This window comes from Primulina eburnea, unplaced genomic scaffold (assembly GCF_022965805.1).
Source record: "Primulina eburnea isolate SZY01 unplaced genomic scaffold, ASM2296580v1 ctg1224_ERROPOS3294427, whole genome shotgun sequence".
Classification (NCBI taxonomy): domain Eukaryota; kingdom Viridiplantae; phylum Streptophyta; class Magnoliopsida; order Lamiales; family Gesneriaceae; genus Primulina; species Primulina eburnea.
The window spans coordinates 17,396-39,130 of NW_027330756.1; the positions used below are offsets into that span (position 1 = coordinate 17,396).

Here is a 21,735-nt window from a genome sequence, read left to right on the forward strand (position 1 = left end):
ATTCTGATGTTAATCCTTCACAGACTGTACTTCAGAAATTTGACAAATCCCAGGTTGAGCAGCTGATGACGTTGTTTTCTCAACACCTATCAACAATGGAACCTCCACATAATCAAGCCAATGCCCACGCTACAGGTATTTGTCTCTCCATATCTGATTCCAGCAAATTATGCTCTCCTGTCAGTTGGGTTGTTGATTCTGGAGCGTCCAGACACATATGCTCGAATTTCTCTCTGTTTCAAACACATAAACCAGTACATAATTCAGTGGTCACACTGCCAAACCATGTTCAAATCAGGGTTAGATATTGTGGTGATGTGCAGATAAATAGCTACTTGACACTTAAAGAAGTACTATTTGTTCCAGAATTCAAATTCAACTTATTATCAGTGAGTTCTCTTCTAGATGACAACAAGTCTATGATACAATTCTGTCATGATTCATTCATTATCCAGGAATCCCTGACAAAGAGGATGATTGGCAAGGGTAGAAAAATTGAAGGGTTATATGTTATTGAGAATTGGAATGACGCTCAAGCTGCTGCTGTAAATCAAATATCAGTGAATACTTGGCACATGCGCCTTGGTCATCCCTCTGTTCAAGTAATGGACTTACTGAAAGAACATTTAGGATACAGCTCATCGAAAATTGATCAATATAAATCTTGTTACATTTGTCCATTAGCTAAACAACGACGTTTGTCATTCGTTTCTAATCAACATATGTCTTCACATTCATTTGATCTTGTACATTGTGATGTTTGGGGACCACACCATATTCCCACATATAATGATCATCTTTACTTCTTGACACTGGTGGATGATTGCACCCGCTTTACCTGGATATTCCTGCTACACAAAAAGTCAGATGCTCCACAGGTTGTTACCCGATTTTACAACATGATTGAAAATCAATTTCATAAGAAAATCAAAGTTTTGCGCACCGCTAATGCGAAAGAACTTGCATTAACTGAACTTTGCCATGACAAGGGGATTCTGCATCAGTTCTCATGTGTACAAACACCTCAACAAAACTCAGTTATTGAGAGGAAACACCAGCATCTTCTTAATGTGGCTCGATCTCTTTTATTCCAATCACGAGTGCCTACCAAATTCTGGGGAGAGTGTGTTTTAGCTGCCACATTTTTAATCAATCGGGTGCCTTCACCCCGGACTCATAACAAAGCTCCATATGAGCTTCTGTATCAAAAGAATTTCAGCTATCAAGATCTTCGTAGCTTTGGGTGCCTTGCTTTTGCGTCTACATTAGCCGCCCATCGTGATAAATTCTCGCCCCGAGCACGCCCTTGCATATTTCTGGGTTATCCCTCAGGTGTCAAAGGCTACAAGTTGTTGGACATCCAGACTCAAGAAGTTTTCATTTCAAGGGATGTTGTCTTTCATGAGTCCACCTTCCCTTGCTACTTGGGCACAACAAACACAAGTGTTGACCCCTTTCCAACTGTAGTCCTGCCGAAACCTTTAGACACATCATATACAGAGAGTGGTTCTTCATGTATTGACTCCACTCACTTAGCAGCTCCTCCTTCACAGTTTGACCAGATGCATACTTCGTCTACTGATCCTCAAACAACCATCAGTACTAGGACCTCCTCAAGAGTCACAAATCCACCATCATACCTTCGTGATTATCATTGCAATTTATTGCATTCAAGAGCACCTGATATCTCCAAGTGTTCATATCCCCTAAGTGATCATGTCTCTTATGATATTTTATCTCACTCATATAGAAATCTGGTGCTCAATGTTTCCTCACAATTTGAGCCTCAATTCTACCATCAAGCTGTGAAGTTACCTCAATGGCGAGATGCTATGACAGCTGAACTCGAAGCTATGGAAGTCAACAACACATGGACATTGGTTCCTTTACCTCCGGGTAAGCACTCTATAGGATGTCGATGGGTATACAAGATAAAATATGCATCAAATGGCTCCGTGGACCGACACAAGGCCCGCCTTGTTGCCAAAGGTTACACCCAACAGGAGGGAGTTGATTTTTTTGATACATTTTCACCAGTGGCCAAGTTAACAACTGTCAAAGTCCTCCTCGCACTTGCTGCTAGCCAACATTGGAATCTTGCCCAACTAGATGTCAATAATGCATTTCTTCATGGCGACCTCTTGGAAGAGGTGTACATGGATGTGCCTCTTGGATATGCTAAACGAGTTCCCCAAGGCACCGAGATCCCCAAACTTGTTTGTAAGCTGCGTAAGTCAATCTATGGTTTACGTCAAGCCTCTAGACAGTGGTACTCTAAATTCTCTCAAGCTTTACTACAACATGGATTCTCCCAATCTCATTCGGACAACACGTTGTTTACAAAGGGGTCAGGAGCTTCCTTTGTCGCTTTACTTGTGTACGTAGATGATATCATAATTGCTGGACCATCGCAGCATGTCATACAATCTTTAAAGTCTTTCCTTCAAAGCCACTTCAAGCTCAAAGACTTAGGATCGCTCAAGTATTTTCTTGGTCTGGAAATTGCCCGCACACAGCAAGGAATTTGCCTCTCCCAGCGTCATTACACCCTGCAACTTCTTGAGGATGCTGGCTTCTTGGCTAGCAAACCACTTCATACACCAATGGAACCTCGCTCGAACCTTAACATTAGTGATGGTCAGCCTCTTGAAGACATCTCGCAGTATCGTCGTCTCATTGGAAGACTACTATATCTAACATTATCACGGTCTGACATTGTGTTTGCAGTACACAAACTCAGTCAATTTGTCTCCAAGCCTCGTACACCACATTTACAAGCTGTTCAGCATCTCTTACAGTATCTCAAAGCAGCTCCTGGTCAAGGCATTTTCTTTCCAGCATCATCATCTCTTCAATTACGAGCATTTTCCGACGCTGATTGGGCTTCATGTGTTGACACAAGAAAATCAGTAACCGGCTATTGCGTTTTTCTCGGTGATGCGCTAGTTTCTTGGAAAGCTAAAAAGAAAGCCACCATTTCACGTTCCTCAACCGAAGCAGAGTACCGGGCTTTAGCCAGTACAACCAGTGAAGTTATTTGGCTCAAACAACTTCTACATGACTTCGGCATGACAACTACTGCCCCAACAACAATATTTTGTGACAATCAGTCCGCTATACACATTGCTCATAATCCTATCTTTCACGAGCGTACAAAACATATAGAAGTCGATTGCCATTTTATTAGAAACAAAATATCTGAAGGTTCAATCAAATTGCTCCATGTGCGGTCACACCTCCAGCTTGCGGATATGTTCACCAAGCCATTATCCTCCACCATGTTATCTAATCTACTCTCCAAGATGTCCGTAAAGAATATATACACTCCATCTTGACGGGGGGTATTAGACACTTAAATCAGTTAGGAAGTTAGAAGTAGTTAGAATATAGTTGAATAGCTAATTGTATATAAGAAAATCAGATACATTTTACTTAGCGCAAGTTGTAATTCATAAGTGTTTTCACGGTTCAATGGAAAAAGGCTTCAGGCCTGAGTTCTCAATCTTCTTCCGCAATAAGTGCACCTCATAAAAATACATGTACTCAATCTAAAAATTGATTTGAATATGTGAAGTCAATAAAAATAAATACACTCCATATAATCAAATTAAAATTAAATAGTTTGGATCAATGTGAGTTAGTAGTATCTTTATACATAAAACGAGGTAATAAAAAAAAACACACAAGTTGCGGCGCCACCTACCCCACATAAACCATTTGATTCCCAACACAGCCCGCCACATATTTCCTTCTCCACCGCTCGTTTCCTTCTTGCTTTTTCCGCTTTCTACCATTATCTGCCTCAAAAATCCACCAAGATTTGCCATTTTTTCGTTGAGAACCCTAAATTCAGTTCGTTCGCGTCTCTCTTTCCTCGGGTTGATGGCGTGTCCGCTGGAGGAAAACCCCTCGAATTGGGTGTTTGATTACTCCTTACTGGAAGATATTCCAGTCCCCGGTGGCGGTCTGCCTTCTTTTGACTCAAATTTCCAGTGGGCCCAATCACTTGATGTCGTGCCCCCTCCAACATCTCTCAGGCAAGTCTCTAGTTTTTATTCACTGTGATGTTGAATTTTGTTTTCAAGGCCAGGTATATTTATTCATAGGTTGATGAAATGCTGCTACTTATTTCCTGTTCTATAATCTGATCTCCTGGTACAGCTTCTGCATTGCGGGACGCAATTAGTTAATGTATATGGTTTATATAGTCTCACTATATAAGGATGATGAATTAGTCTTTTGAGTTTGTGTTCTACTGTTAGCGTATTTCCTGACCATGTCATGCAGTATGAAAGCATCAGACGAGATATCCTGTGATCATATCGTAGATTAGATTAAAGGGCGGGGAATAAACCGGTATTGTGGGAATCTCTCTTCTGCCAAGTATATTAGTTTTGAATTCGATCCCAGGGTTCTGCTGATCTTTGAAAAGTCCTACGAGGAGCATCGCATTGAATTTGTATTCTGGCCATATTTGTGGACTAATTTCGCATGGTTCCCTTTTGAAATATTGTTAATGAAGGTTCTATTGAATGGAAGCCCGTGGCTTATGAGTTATGAAGTAAAACAAAATCTTTATTTTTGGAACGATGTTATTTTATCATTTTGTTTGTTGTTGATTGCTCGGTATAACATGATTGCAGATATCATTACTTTAACATTTTCTAAGAAAACTTACCCGCTTGTTTCAGTGTGGAATTTGACTTTGGCTTCGGAAATCTGGATGGCACAAAGGAGCCAAGCTCTAGAAAGAGGTGCACATAGCATACTTGAATTTTTTTGTTTAATGCTTGAACTCATGTTTCAATGTCTGCATTCCTCGAGCGCAATCCATTGGAAAGTTTATTTTTTGTCTATTGGCATTTGATTCTCACAGCAATTAATGAAATTTTACTGTCTGATGATAACTTATTCTCGCTCACATCTTCAATGATTTGTTGTGTTCCTCTCCGTAAAAATGCAATCGATTTTCATATAGGATGAAGTTGGGAGCATGTGTTGCACCTGATTCCAAAGCCTACAAGGAGAAAATCCGACGAGATAAGCTGAATGACAGGCAAGCTCTTTTTTTGTCACATCTATATGTGCGTTCTTGGATACAAACACACTTTAATATTGGATTTTGTTTAATCTCAAGATTCCAAGAATTATGTTCCATCATAGAACCTGGGAAGCCACCTAAACCAGATAAAGGTGTTATATTGAATGATGCTGTTAACATGGTTATTCAACTGAGGAAAGAAGCCCGGAGGCTACAAGAATCATGCAATAAATTACAGGAAAATGTTAAAGAAATCAAGGTGCATGCTGGACTTTCATATTTTATCTCCCTGGTACTGTAATTTTGTTTATGCTATGGCTGATGGTATGTAATTCTAACTTGTAGGTGGAGAAAAATGAAATAAGAGAAGAGAAAACGAAGCTTAAAGCAGAGAAAGAGAAACTTGAGCAGCAACTGAAAGCATTGAACCATCCACCTGGCTTTCTACCTCATCTCCCTCCTATTCCTCCCCCACAGGTTATCGGTAGCAAATTGGTGCCGTTTCTTGGATACCATGGGATTCCCACGTGGCAGCTTATGCCACCCACTGCTTTCGATACTTCAGAGGATCATTCTCTCCGCCCCCCAGTTGCGTGACAGACTAAACATTTCATCTGCCTTCTTTTAGTTTTCGAGGCTGGTAGAGAAGAAAAGATTTTCTTTGAGAAAACTTCGACTTGTGCAGCTGCTGGAGTGACCTCCATTGATGATATAGTAAGATTATTCTTCGTTTACTAACTATATAGGCGTCCACTCTATTAAGTTTTTGAAACGAGGAAATTTTACCCATGATGGGTTATATAATTTGATGTTGCTATAGAGTCGAGTCATTGTAATATTTTAAATTGCACGAAAATCAAAATTTTGCTGCTTGGTTTTTAGGTTAGCAAAGACAACTAGTAATCAGCCCTGAAAAAGTATAAAAGTGCAATGTGGCGCAATCTTCGTTGGATAATTTATTTATATTGCTTTTCTGGCATGAAGTAAATTATACACCAAGGACCATTCTTTTGTACAGGTATTAGGTGTTGAAAATACAGATAAAGATGCTGAGATACGGCAACTTTAACACCCCGCATTTATGGCCATAAAATAAAATATTCAGGCTACAACTTTAAAGAGTAGGCTTCTCTGTCAGGACATTAAGTCTATTTCCCAAACTTATTAGCAAATTTTCTGGTGAAAGTTTATTTTCCAAAGTATGAATTCGACAAGCAAAGCCATCCTTAGAAGTTGAAAAGAGAGTTTATTTACTTTTTTCTAAGGTAAGGTTGCACAAAAGTTGATGTGAGATACTTGCACGGATCAATTTTTTGATAAATATATTTTATTTGAGTCATCTATGAAAGCGTATTATTTTTATCACAAAATATTATTTTTTATTGTAAATATGAATATAGTTGACTGTCTCACGAATAAAAATCCGCGAAAAAGTTAATGTATCGTTTATAAAATTATTGACGAGAAAATAGTTGTGACAAGAGGATTTTCATGCCAAGTTTAAAATTTGGATAGAAACAATAAGTAGTATTAGTATGAACTAATTTTGAAATTAGTAATGAATAATAAGTTTACGCATTTTTTATTTCTTAAGAAGCAGAAACAAGATCCCCATGCGTTGGAATTTGGATTGAGGTATTCGAATTATTGATTTTAAATCTATTTGATTTATTTAGATTATTCAAAATTGGATAAAATTTAATTTAGAATACATGATGATAGGGGTCGAATATTTGAAATCATTTTAAAGCAAACGTAATTTATTCATTTTGTCGGGGAAAGTGTATATTGACTAGACTTTAGGGTTCAATTCCGACGGATAGCTCAAATCGTGCCTTCGAAAAATAGGGAATATTTCACCGTGGGATACTGTCTCATGAAAAGATCAAAGATTTAATTTTAACCACACATAGTCCACCAATTTTATTAAAATCAACGGTCCAGATCTTGTGGAGACACTGCCTCCACAAGTAGCATCGACACTACCGAAAAATAGATACTATATATTAGTCGATATATATAATATAATGTAGTAAAAAAATATATAGATATCGAAACTGAAAATGGGTCAATATACAGACCCGAGCTCTATTAATCATATTTGATTATCAAAATCAAATCATTTATCCTAATAAATAACATTCAATGCTCTTTATTATATAACCTAATAAAATCTATTGAAAATCAGGTAGACACGTGCTTACAAGTTCGATTATTCCACAATGTACCCTTGGAAATAATAATAAAATTGTTAAAATTAATCATTAAAATTTATAAAAATACCATATTATAAAGTTTTTGGTTTTAAAAGCATCTTTAATTTATTTTGCACAAAAGCATCGACTGTGTATATTCTAAAACTTTTAGGCTAATGGATCTCAAAAACCTTCCATGAATCATTTGAAGTTATTTCTTCAAGGATATATTTAATATATAAACTCTATTTACCAATTTAATTACTTATATTTAATTCTCCCATCAAATGGATTTTTAAATATTTTCATATTCCTTTCTTTCTAATTATATAAACTTTGACAAAAACTTGTGTGAGACAGTTTCACGGATCCTATTTTGTGTGACGGATATCTTATTTGGATAATCTATTAAAAAGTATTATTATTTTTAAATATCGATAGAGTTGACATGTCTCACAAATAAAGACTCGTGAGACTGTCTCATAAGAAATCTACTCATAAATTTTTATTTATGTTTTAGTTAATTATCTCAGATATATATTTTACTTTTACATTTAATATCACTTTTTTTTTTACTATTATACCAATTAACTAAATTTTGGAAAATAGTGCAATATTATTTTGAATAAACTAAATAAAGATAAAATCTATATATTTGGACGATGAATTAATTAAAAACTCAAATCAATTTCTCCTCTCCCCAAAAATATTAATTGCCTCTTCCTTTCCTATAAATTCACACCACCTCCAGACACTCCCGAAATTCTAAGAATTACAGCCTCGCCACCACTAACAATGGCTTCCCTCCTAAATGCTTCACTTCTTCTTCAGCTTTCCGTGCTGCTGCTTATCTCCACAGTCTTGGCTGCTGCAGACTCCAGCGCACAGTCACACTTCCCGCCGGCTGCCCCTCCGCAGCTTTCTCCCTACCATCACCCTACTGTCCCTACACCTACTCCAAGCCCCTCACCTGCAGTCCAACCTCCCACTCAGCCGACCGTTAAATCTCCGCCGCATCCACCAAACACCCTACCAGCGAAACCACCGAGCTACCCTTCTCCAACAGCAAGAAATTTCGTGGCTGTTCAAGGTGTTGTGTACTGCAAGCCATGCAAGTACGTTGGAGTCGATACTTTAATGGGCGCAGCCCCTCTTGCGGGTAATTATTTGTCTTCACAAAATAAACTCTTTTTCAATCATGCATTTTCATTTTCTTTATGTTCTCATTACTGCAAAAAAAATTGTTGTGTTTTACTCATTTACAGGAGCGGTGGTGAAGCTGCAATGCAACAACACAAAGTACCACTTGGAGGAGCAAGCAAAAACAGACAAAAATGGCTTCTTCTTCTTCATGCCACACAAGGTAACGACATATGGTTCCCACAAATGCAAGGTGTTCCTAGTCTCTTCTGCCCTCTCCGTATGTCAAGTCCCCACTGACCTCAACAGCGGAGCCACCGGCGCTAATTTAAAGCCCACTAAACTACCAATCACCACCCCAGACAAGAAGCTGCCCTTTAAACTCTTCACTGTTGGACCCTTCGCCTTCGAGCCCCTTAAGAAACTGCCGTGCAAATGATAATTTGAAGCATATATTCTCTGTTTTCTTTGACTGCATTTATATTTGTCTTATGCCCATGATGCTACTTTTTTCTGTATTAAGCGATGAAAATGCGCTCTCTGTTGCAGCTTTAATTTGTTTTTGATCCAGTTACCCTTTTCATGCATGCAACAATTTATATTTTTAAATTTGCTACTTGTTTTGGTCTCTAATAGTTGGACCACGGGAAACATCCCAAAAAAAAAAAAAGTATGTTCCCATCGTGTAATTTTTTAGTCAAATCAATGTGAAATCATGTCTAATTATAAAAATACATTTTGTCAATATAATCCATCCATTAATAGGTAATTTTTTATGTTTTTTAGATTTTTCACGAGTTTTGATATCGATGTAATTAACTTTGTTGAAGAACGTACACAAAAATGTGGACTTTAAATTTAATAAAACTAGCAACAGTTCGTGTCCATTAAAATTTTAATCTAAAATATAGTTTAATATTTAAAAAATATAAATTTTTATATGAAATATAATCTTGTTAGATTAATTTTTATTTAAATTTAATATTTGAATTTATAATTTAGTATGTTTAAATTTTTATATAAAATAAAATCATATTAGATTAATTTCTATTTAAATTTCTAGTTTTTTTACTCACTAATTTATCGTGGCACGCGACGCCTCAAGTGTTTATTTTGATGTTTAAGAGTGTAATCCAATGCTTCCGCCTAGCGTTCACTTTGAATTAAATTATTATAATTTCCAAACTTTGATGTCAGATACTACTTTATTTTCTTATAATTATGATATCACACGATTACGCTAAGCAATAAATATATATGAAGAATGTACTTACTTGAGTGTCAATAAGTTGGACGGCTAGACCCATGAAAAGTTAAGTTTTATTATTTCTTATTGTTGATGTTGTGTACACCAGATATCAGTATTACTTAAAGATTTGACAATCATTTTTTATGACTCACCCAACTTAATAGATTATACGTCAATTTATGTAAAATCATCTATCTCGATTTTACTCTCACACTAACACGCTTCCCGCTTGACCCAACACCAAGTATACAAAAGGAGTAAGTGGGGAAAATTTTAGCCTTCATCTTATCAGAAGAAGGAGTGGAACTTTACCGATCAAAAAATAGATGAAGCGATCCCTTAAAATGCATATTATAAGGCGCATTTTCAGTTTATGAAAATCGTTCTATATGTTTTGCCTCTCCTTTCCATTTTTGTCCTCCTTTGGGTGGCTGCTTCATTCTGGAGAACAAGACATCATGAAAAAAACTTACTATATACACTGCCGAAATGTCACGTTGAAAACACCTCCGAAGCCTCCTAACACTTGTTTATATGTGTATGACAGACAATTTCTAAGTCGTTGACCAGTAGCGAAGTCAGAAATATAGTTTTATCCGGACTAAAATTTTAAACTCTATAATTTTTTAATATTTTAAATTGATTTATCCGGACTAATATCAAATTAATCCAAAATTTACATATAGTTTTTTTTAAGAAAAAATTAGACCACCCGACTGTCGCTGACCCGACCACGGAATAATTGAAGATTTTGCTCACCACTCGGATCCAAAGTGAATTTTGTTTACATAAAAATTATTATTAAATACAAAATGTATATGTTGTTCTTGGAAGTAAAAAAAAAAAGAAAATTACTAGGTAAAGCTTAACTTGATAAAATTCAGGGCTCCTTAGGTACAGGTAGCATATGCTGCCCACAAATTGGCTTCTCGCCGATGGACTTATTATGGCATAGGTCTTGGCCACTTTTTATTTTATTTATACTCATGTAAACCAAATTGTACCAAGTATCGAATTGATCAATAAATCGAACTCCATTATTCATTTTGATTTATTCATAGGTTGATTTGGTCATCAATTTCATAAATAGATTCCCAGCATTTTGTTTTTCTTCTTTTAATCAAAAACTATCCCGAAAATCAAACATGATTTAAGAAAACAATTAATCAAATGTCAATTTTTTTAATTATCTTAATTTAAGGGAAATTATATATAGAATTTTATTCTATCGAGTTGGAATCTTGGTAGCATAATTAATATATATATGGCTTTCAAAACATATCTGTATCTATATAATAAAATAATAAAAATATATACAGAAGAAGAGATATTTATATGAAGGCAGTCAATGGGCCATTATTATCACTACATAGTCAAACTTAATGGGCCCATTTAAGTCAAAATCCGCCAAATATCGAACCTTTGTTTGGTAATTTCTTCGATTCTTATTTTAGCCGAGTAACCATCCCCAGCTACTCGTTCCACTCTCTCCCCATGCGCGTGGTACACGTTATTACGAGCCCAGCTGACTCCTATATTTCTTAAGTGCATCTCACGCGCTTCCTAGGTGTGGAGGGCTTTTGCCAAATGCTTCAAATATTTCTAACCAAACTGAAGAAAGTAGTTGGTATTTAATCCCATATTTGTCGAATTCAAGTAAAAAAAATTTCGCATTTCAAACATTTTGACACACTTTTTTTTTGTTTTTGTTGCATCTTATGATATATTATATGTATCGATAAAGATTTAAATTTTTTTTTTATTGTGAGAACAAAAAGAGAGAGAAAGAGAGAGTCAAACAGAGAGTATGAAAGGAGAGAACAACTCTCTATATTTATTTCCTACGCAACGGCAATTTCCCCCGTCACCCTTGTGAGACCAGAAGCTCTCGCAAAACCCGACCCGGAAATGGAAAACCCGACGTCTCTTCTTCCTTCTCCAAACAGCCACAGCTCAAACAGCAGCAATGGCTTCTTGCACCACTACACATCCCCGAACTCCCCCCGCCCGCCGCAACCAATCACTAGATCTGAACCAAACAACCCGTACCCTACCACCTTCGTCCAAGCCGACACCACCTCCTTCAAGAAAGTCGTCCAAATGCTCACCGGATCATCCGAGACCGCCCGTATGGCCTCAAGACCTGACTCAGTTAGAAGCCCGATCCCGCCCATCAAGACCGCAGCAAAGAAAGACAAGTCCGCCTCGAAGCTCTACGAACGCCGAAGCAGCCTCAGAAACTTTAAGATCAGCCCCTTGGGCCCTGGACTAGCCAACACTCGGCCCGGGGTTTTGGCCGGGAATTCGGGTACACCCAGAACCGGCACGCCGGAAATTCTGTCTCCCAGTATTCTTGATCTCCCTTCACTGGTTCTCAGTCCGGTCACGCCTCTGATACCCGACCCTTTCAACCGGTCACCTATTAATGTTCAAATGGCTGTTGTAAATAGCGATAACATTGACGTGGAGGCAGAAGAAAAGGCCATTAAAGAGAAAAGTTTCTACTTGCATCAGTCGCCGATTAATACTCCCAGGGATTCGGAGCCCCGGCTTCTGCCTCTATTTCCGGTAACATCGCCTAGAGTTGCGACTTCTGGTGATGCTTCTAATTCTTGAGTGATTCTCCTTTTCATCATTCCTTATTGGGTATTTTTGTATAACATTTTATATGTGAAAGCATCAACATAAACATGATTTGGAATCTTATTTAGATAAAGGAAAGAATTTCTAATCTCCTTTGTTTTACTTGTTTATGATGTAAAGATGAATCTTTTTCTCATTATGCTTCCACTCAAAATCTTTAATTTTTTCATGTCAAAATAATCTTGAATTTTTTTTTTTTAAAATATAATCTCCACGGAAGATTTGAAGTATGCCAAGGTTATTACTTTTTCGCCTAAGTTTGAATACAGTGGGAAAATAAGCAAATGATATGATATGACTTAGTGTCCAAGAATCGGTAATTGGGCAGATATTAATTATTATATATATGTATGGTGTAGTGGTAAAAAAAAAAAGTGAATGTCCAAAGAGCTGATAGAAAAGGTATACCATACCATAAGCTAAGTGGGGTTGGCTGTCAAATGAGGAGTAAAACAAGGGACAATGGAATCTTTGACTCTTTTGTTGTTTATCTTCATGTGAAAAGAAGATGCCAAGAGAGGGGCTGGCGCGAGGTTTCCCATGTGCCTAAATTATACTATCCTATTGCTTTTAAGAATGACAGACTTGTATATATTTCTGTGAGAGAGATTGATCGGGGATTACATATCAATTAATGAATAAACTAACTTTTTTAATTTTTTCCCATTTAGTCTGGTTGGCTTGTACACAGTACACGACTACGCTATAGGTGTTGATCAAATGAAACTATGACTGCATCATTCGATTTATTCTTTGCAAGGAAAGTTCTGTAATGGAGAGCGTAGCGGTGAAATAAAATATTAAAATTGTTTCAAAATCAAATATTATTTTATTGGGAAGGAGGAGACTGTTGCCCCTGATATCTCAAAATTCAACATCAAAGTAACCCGTTAGTCATCCGTCATTGGTTGTACTTTCTAGGCACGTGGCGAGTAATTTTTCTTTTTTCGGTTAAATCTTAGTCCATGAAATTTTGGATGAACAAGTGGGGAAGGGAAAAGAAAAGTGTAGTTTGAAGATAGAAATTTTATAATTATTGATCACTAAAGTTTGTTCGATAGTTCAAATCAACATTAGCTGCTCTAGTTTCCATTTCCTATTTGTCAATGTGTTGATCTGTTAAGTCTTAATCATAGATACAACCTTGGAAATTTAGTGACGGGGTGACCTACATGTGTTGCATTTTTCTTCTTTAGAGAATTTTTCTATCTGAAGAAACGACTGTCTGTAGTGCGATCTTATGGAGATAGTTCCAATTCTCGTTCAATGAATTTCTCGATAATTTAACATGGTATTTTGAAGTTTGTTGGTGCTTGAACTACGACATAAAAATACAGCAGATTTTTTTTTTTAAAAAAAAAAATCAGAATTTAGATCTCAAAAAATGAATTGAGTACAACAAACAAAGCAAAGTTTGTTGTAGGGAAGCACTCGAAAGGTCCCTTTGACTCCGAGGAGACGTTATGATTATCATGAGAAAGCGAGTTGTTAGCCAGAATTTCCGTTTGGCAAAGCTCTACCATAAAGGTGGTTAGTTCGATTATGGGTGTGTGGGCAGTGCCCACACCCCATATGAATGGTTGAGATTCTACCTCATGGTGAAAAAAAAAATTAAAAAAAATTAAAATTGGGCCAGAAAAAATTCTGGCCCTTGGATGTACCCTTGCAGGCACTGCCTGCAGGGGTAGGATGAAATAATCCCATAAAGGTGGGATAGATGTGTAAGTTTGTTCATCTTGAATCATGTTTAATTAGCCAGGTTGTATTTTCATCAACGGACTAAATATGAGTTATTGATCTTATATACTTGGGCAACACACTCGGTGTAACATCGAATTTTTCATTAGGGCGAGATTTGAGACAAGGCCTTTGGCCCAGCAGATAGTCTCATTTATACATATAAATAATATAGTGACGACTCGGGTTCGTGTCTCACTCTCCACCCAATCCCACCCCTATAATTTTTAAAAAAAATATTTGAGAAAGATTTTAAAATATTTTAGGCAGCATATGGATTCAAAATAAATTGATATAGTTTCAATAAATTAATTAATATAATCAATTCGTGGACTCATTTGCCATGACGATAAAAATGTGAATGTTTTGTTATAGAAAAGCCTTGTCTTCGTGCTTAGAAGTCTACGACGCAATTATTGGTATTTGCTACAAACAAACACACACCAATAAATCACGCGACAATTTAATTAGTAATGTATGAAAAAGTAGTTTTAAGAAAATGTAATTTTATTAATTTAAACGAATGAGCCGAGAAGTGTCAGCGTCAGTTGTGGTCTGAAGGACAAGATAGAACAACATGTGTCTACTCCACATTTAGTACCATCATATCTACACAGACTAATAAATAACTCATGGTGACACCGACTGCCAATCAACTACAATAGTTGACCATAGTTATGTTTTTTTTTATAAATAAAATTAATTAATCAATTAATTTTTTATCATCGCGATTTATAAAAATATACAGTCGATGATTATTAACTCTAAATTTTAAATTATATTGCGATTCAATATGGTGTTTGATAAATAACTATGTGTTCCTTGATCTCTAAAAAATGGTCCATTTAGATAGGCGATTAACCAAACGAAATCATTAAAAGGGGCTGACCACCTAAACAAATAAAGTATTCATAGTGTTGTATGTTGATAAATAATTAAAAATAGTTATCTTGTAAGACGGTTTCACGAATTTTTATCTGTGAGATGGATCAATCCTATCGATATTCACAATAAAAAGTATTACTCTTAGCATAAAAAGTAATATTTTTTTCATAGATGAACCAAACAAAAGTATATGATCCGTGAGATTATCTCACACAATTTTTACCATCTCACACAATTTTTACCAATATTTAATGGGAGCTAAATTTATCTTGAGAGGTTAACTTGGATTACAAGGGATACTCTCAAAATAATTTTTTCAAGAATTTAGGATGCAATGGTCATCATGAAAGCTCCACTTGGACGTATTTCGCTTTGAAAAATCTAGTCACCATAGAGAAAATATTCGTTTAGGATATAAACAAATATCAATGGGATATCGATCTCATTTTCTCAAATAATCATCAATCAGCCACCTTCTCCTTTGTCTGTTCCATAACTACGACTCGCACAAGTATCCTGTTCCCTCTTTTCTTTCTTGACTATTCCGGACTCTCTCTCTCTCCCTCTATCTAAAAAGAGTGTTTTTGTTCTTACTGTACGGAGCATTGCAGTGATCTTTAGGATTTTTGATTGGATTTTTGTTTTGAACGTCGATAGGTCTCTCGATTGACTGCAGGTACTCTCACGCATTGGTGCTTCTTTATTGCTTAAAAGATCAAGCTTTTCTTGAATGTCTTTGGTGTTTGCTTGAGTAAATTTAATTTGGTTGAGAATTCTGGTCTTTGATTAAGCTATTAATATGTGTACTTTGTTTATTATTATGTTTTTATAGTAGATTATTGAACTTGTTCTCTACTTTGTTTTAAGGTTAATTAATTTTGACTAATACTTGTTTAGATCACCTATGTCTAGTGTACTTCTCTGTTGATGAAGCTAATTATTATTATTTGCAAGTATATATAGTTTTCCTCATCTTATCCTGGTGAGGGTTGAGATTGTAGCTCCAAGCTGCGAAGGGGATGTTTTTCTGATACACGCACGGAACCTGGTTCCATGCCGTGTGAAATCGGATAGCTTCATTCTTGATTAATTTGTTGGCCACCGCAAAAGGGACTGATATATTGTCAAACTCACATTCAAGGCTTGTATTGTTAATGCACCCTGCATAAATGGTTTCTTATTATCAAGCAGAGACACAATTATAGTATAGGCTTGTGTGTAATATCAAATATATAAACATTTATCGTTACAATTTTCCAATGCTTGGATTAAGTTAATTGGCAGTTGCTGATTTGCATTTAAGCTAAAGCAAGAAGCTTTGATTTCACCAGATAATTTATTTGGCTCCCCCGGATAAGCTTTGAGATGTCTTCTTCTCTTGAGAATCAAAGCAAAGCACAGAAGTCTTTAGCTGAGGTGATCACCTAATATAGTTTATAACATATTTTGGTTCTGTGATATCAATAAAGAAATTACAGGAATCTAATGTTTTTCTTTTGTTATAGGTTGTTAGTAACGAGAAAAGGTTGCTACCTTTAATGTATTCCAGAGGTATCTTACATGGTGAGGTTCTTGAGGTATACCATGAAGTCCGAACAGGATTAGAGAAAATTCTTTTGTCAACTAATGAGATGGCAGAGATTCAAGATGTCGAATATCTTCTTTGGAAGTTGCACTACAAGCATATTAACGAATTCCGCAAAAGAATTAGGATACAATCTTTGGATAAGGATAATGTTAAGGAGACTCATCCTCAAAATGTTGATTCTCCAAGCAAATTCGATCATCATTTGGAAGGATTCAATGTCGTTCTTATCAGAAGCATCTACATTCTATAATGATTTGATTTTCAAACTTAAACGAAGTTGTGGGCTTCTAGGGGAAGTTTTCCTGGACAATAATGCTAGTTCATTTTCCGTTGAGCAAACAAAGCTGCATAAACATCAGTTTACATGCCACCGCCTTTTAATTTGTCTGGGTGATTTGTCTAGGTATGCAGAAATTCTTAAAAAACCCGATGCTCGAAAATGGTCAGTGGCAGCAAACTACTACCTAAGAGCAACCAAAACTTGGCCAGGAAGTGGAAATCCTCACAATCAGGTAGATGATCTAACGATATCAAATTCATTTTACATCTTGGAATAAAAGTAGTTATTTTTTCTCGTCTGCAGTTGGCTTTGCTTGCGACATATGTTGGAGATTCTTTTCTTGCATTGTATCATTCGATGAGGAGTTTAGAGGTGAAAGAGCCTTTTCCTGATGCTTGGGGAAACCTTGTGCTACTCTTTGAAGAGGTAATGCAGTTTTTGGCTACTGGATTTCATACTTCTTGGCAACTGATTGAAATGGATTGCTTTTTTCCCCTTGTATCAAATGGATTGTTTCTTACGTTGTGGAAATTAAGTGATAATTTTTTGGTGGATTTTCAGATAAAGCCTATTCAGTCGCCGACATTTTCTAGCGAGGAATTTGACTTTTACAATATACCCCGTAGAAATTTCTTGCACAATAAATCTACTGCAGAGAATGGTTCTCCAAAAGAAAGCAAAATAGCTGAGACGAACCATGCTTCTGCTGAAATGTTTGACCTGTGGTCAGCAGTAATCCGAACTATAAGCTTCTTCATAATGAGATCCAGGTACTTGTCGCCATAATCTTTGCGCCTTTGCTATCGACTGTTTCATGCATCTGTATATTACTATCACTTCAACCTATGATATATAAATAAATGGTTGATTTTAACGCAGTTTGGAGGAATTTCCCCGCACGTTTGCCCATACCTTGAGCAGTTTAGAAGCTTTATTAGTAGTTAATGATGCAGAACTTACTGCAACGATGGAGTCTTATCAGTTTTTGGATACATTGAGAAACGGTCCTTATCGTGCCATTCAACTTGTTTCCACATTTATCTTCGTGCTTCATAGATTGGTCCAGAACCCAAAACTAAAAGATTCTACAGGGATAGATGAGAATATGCAGTCTGAATATACAACATTAGCGTTGGCCACTGTTTTCATTTGCATGGGTCGACTCACTGAGAGATGCTGGAAGTGTAGTATGGCTAAATGTCCACTTTTACCAGCGGTGTTGGTTTTCGTTGAGTGGTTAGTCGGAGCACTTGATGACGCAGAACTGCATGTTGCTGATGAAAGAGTTTTGAATGCCATGTGTTATTTTTTTGGTGTTTTATGTGAGTTCTTGAACAGACTCGATCAAAATGAGAGCGTAGTAGATACGGATAATACTGCTCTTTGGGAAGATCATGAGTTGAGAGGTTTTTACCCGTTAGCCCATGTGCATGAAATGCTGGATTTCACTACTACTAATCAGGAATGGGAGGGCGATTCTTATAGAAGGCGTTCTCAGCGTATAATTCATGCTGCAACAAGAATTGTGGACCGAGCCAAAAGTTCACGAGATTGGATCTCCAAAGACAAAGAGGGAAGAAATTTCTGCAGTTTCGAGAAAGAAAAATGTCCAAGCCAAGCAGAATCATCCGGCACGGGGTCTGGTTCCAGCCTTGAAGTGATGATAAATGCAGAGACATCGTCAACTCTAAAGAAAACACGATTAATGATTGCTGAAGATGAAGAAGTGATTCTCTTCAATCCAATCACAAGGCACAACTCCGCACCAATTTATACCCCTCAGTCTACAACCCATCCAGTTAGTCCTGAAGCCACAGATACACTGAGAACGCTTCTTGATGAATGTTTATGCCGTGCCACGACATTTTCCACCAGTCAGCAGTCGGAAGATGGTGATTCATTTAGTTTCTGCTCCACGGTGTCTGATTCAGGACAACACAAGCTGTTCAAGGACTTGACGACCCACTCCACTGGACCTCCCTCTCTAAGTGCATGGGTCCTCGATAGAGGAGTTTCGAAGTATGAAACAGAAAATGGGACCAAAGACTTCAATGAACACAAGAAGCTCGATCCTATCGAGGAAATAGCCTCTATGTCCTTATCCGATCTATCTATATTGGAAAAAAAGAATTTCGATATAGACCACGGGCCTATTTCAACAATCAGCTACGATTCACCTCCTTATGTTGCACCTTTACCTTCTGCCCCTTTGTTGCCAGAAAACACCGTTTGGTTGAAAAGGAATCCATTAATCTCACCTGAGTACAAGAACGGATCAGATGGGATTCTTGGTGCGGCACCATACACGAAAGGTGTTTCAAATCGTTCACCAATCGGGTCTACTCCTCCCAGAGTCTCAGTTCTGGTCGATGGTTACCCACCAGTTCTTGGAATGAGTTCTTCAGAGTGGCTTTATCACTACAGAAACAGTCAGAATGTGGAGAATACCTCCAATCACATATCACCACTTGTTTACAATGCTCGCCCCGCCTTCGAGAATTTTCAAACAAACCAAGTTTGCAGGCTTGATCTATGTGATCAGCGGGGAAACCATTTGGTTCCAAATCCAATGGTTTATCTGGGGAGCCCCCAATTACATCCAAATACATCTCCTGTGTATGGGTCAGCAGATCAAAAACAGCCAAGGGAAACTTTTTTTACAGGTTACCAAAGACCAGTTCCTTATTTATGTGGTGTTGGCATGGAGATTAGACAAGAACAGCCGCCACTTTTGCAGTATCTTAAGGAGAGAGAGTGTCTGCTGCAATCAGAATTGCAGCTAAGGGGTCATACTTTTGTTGGAAACTGAATATAAGTCGGGGGTACATGCTATGTTGCTCCAAATTCATTGGCCACTCTTGGATGTGGTTGGCCTCCACCTCAAAATATGTAGGCTTCATTCCTTTTTCAATGTGTCAATGTGTCGGAAGCAACTCTCTTGGTGTGTTATAGGGACGTGTTTATACAACTTTTTATTACGCTATATTTGTCATGTGCATGCCAGATATATTACTAAGATAATGATTACTATAATGTTTATATCCATAGAGTATATTTGTAGATATTTGAAATTAAAGTTTTAAACTATTGTTGACCTGGTAAGAATGTCCTATTGCTAAGGAACATTTCAGAAACTGTTATTTAACATAACCCATTGTAAATGTTATTTTCTTTCATCATTTCCCACCGTAGGTTCGTTTTAATTTAATCAGTACTTTTTCTGCCATCGACGAATCTCGGATAAAATAAATAAATTTTGTTATATATTTATGTATCATTTTTTTTTTTCTGTTGAGTAAATAGGGAGATTTCTAATGAACAAGATCGAGTATTACAACCAGTTTTGCCAATTATTTTTGACGGACAATTGCAGGCCCGTAGGCCTATGTTATTTTCTTGCGGCCCAGTCGCCCCCCTCACACTGTCTCGCTCTCACACCCACACACAGAGACACGCACGCAATTGCACAATACCTGTAATACAGATCTGTTCCACGATCTGACATCTCCAAATGGAGGCTAGACACTCGAACACAGAAGATATTTCCCCTGCTAAAGCAGTTATGCTCGGAGCTTTGGCTCCAGGAGTCAACGTCCGTATAAATTTTCCCATCCCTTTTTAATCAAGATTCCAATTTCACGGTAATAAAGATTCGGAATTGATCAAATATATCCTTCAAAGTTTCAATCTTTTTGCTGCTATGATTTCAGGGTCCCACTTGGAATACAGTAAAAATCGCATTCTTGATGTTGGGTCTGTGTCTGTCTGCGATGCTGGGATTGGCGTTCTCGTCCAGGGACTCTATGCTAATTTTCCATGTGACTTTTCTTGTTCTGATTGCGGGAACCCTTTTCTTGCTCCTTACCAGGTATCTCCATTTCATGTTTTCTGGCAATCTGTTGTATGAATCATTTTCTTTCCTTCTATTTCTGGGCCATTTTTTAAATTTTTTGTGCAAGGCTGAATTTATTATTTTTTTAGTTTTGTGCTGTGTTTTTAAGCTTATGAGAGAACCTTTATCCGTCTCAAATTTGCTGTAGTTCTCCCGTTGATGTTTCATCTGGAACCTCGTGTATTCGGTTTGCAAATTAATGTCCTTGAAGAAACTTATGCATTTGCATGTTTATGGTCACAAGTTCACCTCAGATTCAATCACATGTAATATGTGATGTAACAGCAAAACCGGGAGTCTTGCTCTGCTCTTGTTGGTAGCTTACGTTGTTGATATGATGATGCCCAAAGCTAGTTGATGAAGATTTCCTACGAATAAGCATTGTCTAAACATACAAAATAATATTTTTTTTTTGTGCGGGATATATGAAATGCAGGATCATGGTCATTTTTATACGTTTCTTACCAAGTTTGTCTTATATTTTTCCGCAGATTTCTTGCAGAGACAGGCCTTGTCTCGATCGAACATCAGATGCAGGAGTTGGGGTTAGAACCCAAAGACGAGAGGAGCGATTGAGGCAAATTTTTTTATGTATACACCACATAAGTGAGATTTGTTTGAGATCCAGCCAATATTGTCATTAATTTGTAAGCAACACCACAAATGGCATCTCTGAACCAAGATTATCTCGAAATTATGACTAGATCACAAATGATTTATAATGTTCTAACTCAAATCAACAGGATTCAAAAAGTTGTCATTTGTTAAAACTCTGTCTCTATTCTAGTTCTTCAAAAAAAGTCAACACTTATTTTTCTTCTAAACGTCTAAACTCTAAAGTACTCCCTTTTTATTCTGAACTTTTAAGGACTATAAAATTGTATCTACAGATTTATTGGAGAAATGATTGTAATGGCAATAAGCCTTACGATTAATTTATCAAAAATATCCCATTGGTAGTAAATCATTTACAAGCATAAACTTAACTTCGGCATGAAATTTTTATCAGTACGTATTAATTGCAGAATAAATTATAAATTTCATTGCAAAACATATCTCCTATTTTGAACTTGAAATATAACAGC

The 21,735-nt window shown here is 36.8% G+C and overlaps 5 protein-coding genes across 5 annotated transcripts; all 5 read left to right on the forward strand.

The window, feature by feature from the left end:
• Positions 1–3,705: 3,705 nt before the first annotated feature.
• LOC140820572 (transcription factor bHLH115-like) lies at positions 3,706–5,926 on the forward strand. The gene is made up of 5 exons (XM_073180869.1): positions 3,706–4,037; positions 4,692–4,754; positions 4,979–5,056; positions 5,138–5,300; positions 5,387–5,926. The coding sequence occupies exons 1-5, from the start codon at positions 3,883–3,885 to the stop codon at positions 5,636–5,638; spliced, it is 711 nt and encodes a 236-aa protein (XP_073036970.1). The 5' UTR covers positions 3,706–3,882; the 3' UTR covers positions 5,639–5,926.
• Positions 5,927–7,991: 2,065 nt separating this feature from the next.
• On the forward strand, positions 7,992–8,973 carry LOC140820571 (non-classical arabinogalactan protein 30-like). Its single transcript, XM_073180868.1, has 2 exons — positions 7,992–8,395; positions 8,502–8,973. Exons 1-2 carry the CDS (start codon positions 8,032–8,034, stop codon positions 8,813–8,815), a joined length of 678 nt encoding a protein of 225 aa, XP_073036969.1. The 5' UTR covers positions 7,992–8,031; the 3' UTR covers positions 8,816–8,973.
• A 2,324-nt stretch (positions 8,974–11,297) lies between these two features.
• Positions 11,298–12,358, forward strand: LOC140820576 (VQ motif-containing protein 4-like). Its single transcript, XM_073180872.1, has one exon. It carries the CDS (start codon positions 11,534–11,536, stop codon positions 12,239–12,241), a length of 708 nt encoding a protein of 235 aa, XP_073036973.1. The 5' UTR covers positions 11,298–11,533; the 3' UTR covers positions 12,242–12,358.
• A 2,946-nt stretch (positions 12,359–15,304) lies between these two features.
• Positions 15,305–19,845, forward strand: LOC140820560 (nonsense-mediated mRNA decay factor SMG7-like). The gene is given in 7 exon segments (XM_073180851.1): positions 15,305–15,566; positions 16,222–16,306; positions 16,396–16,686; positions 16,688–16,990; positions 17,062–17,184; positions 17,320–17,528; positions 17,638–19,845. Coding segments are annotated over 6 exon segments (2,907 nt in total). The 5' UTR covers positions 15,305–15,566; positions 16,222–16,255; the 3' UTR covers positions 19,568–19,845.
• A 293-nt stretch (positions 19,846–20,138) lies between these two features.
• LOC140820563 (uncharacterized) lies at positions 20,139–21,420 on the forward strand. Its single transcript, XM_073180853.1, has 3 exons — positions 20,139–20,350; positions 20,469–20,626; positions 21,142–21,420. The coding sequence occupies exons 1-3, from the start codon at positions 20,270–20,272 to the stop codon at positions 21,224–21,226; spliced, it is 324 nt and encodes a 107-aa protein (XP_073036954.1). The 5' UTR covers positions 20,139–20,269; the 3' UTR covers positions 21,227–21,420.
• The last annotated feature ends 315 nt before the right edge of the window (positions 21,421–21,735 follow it).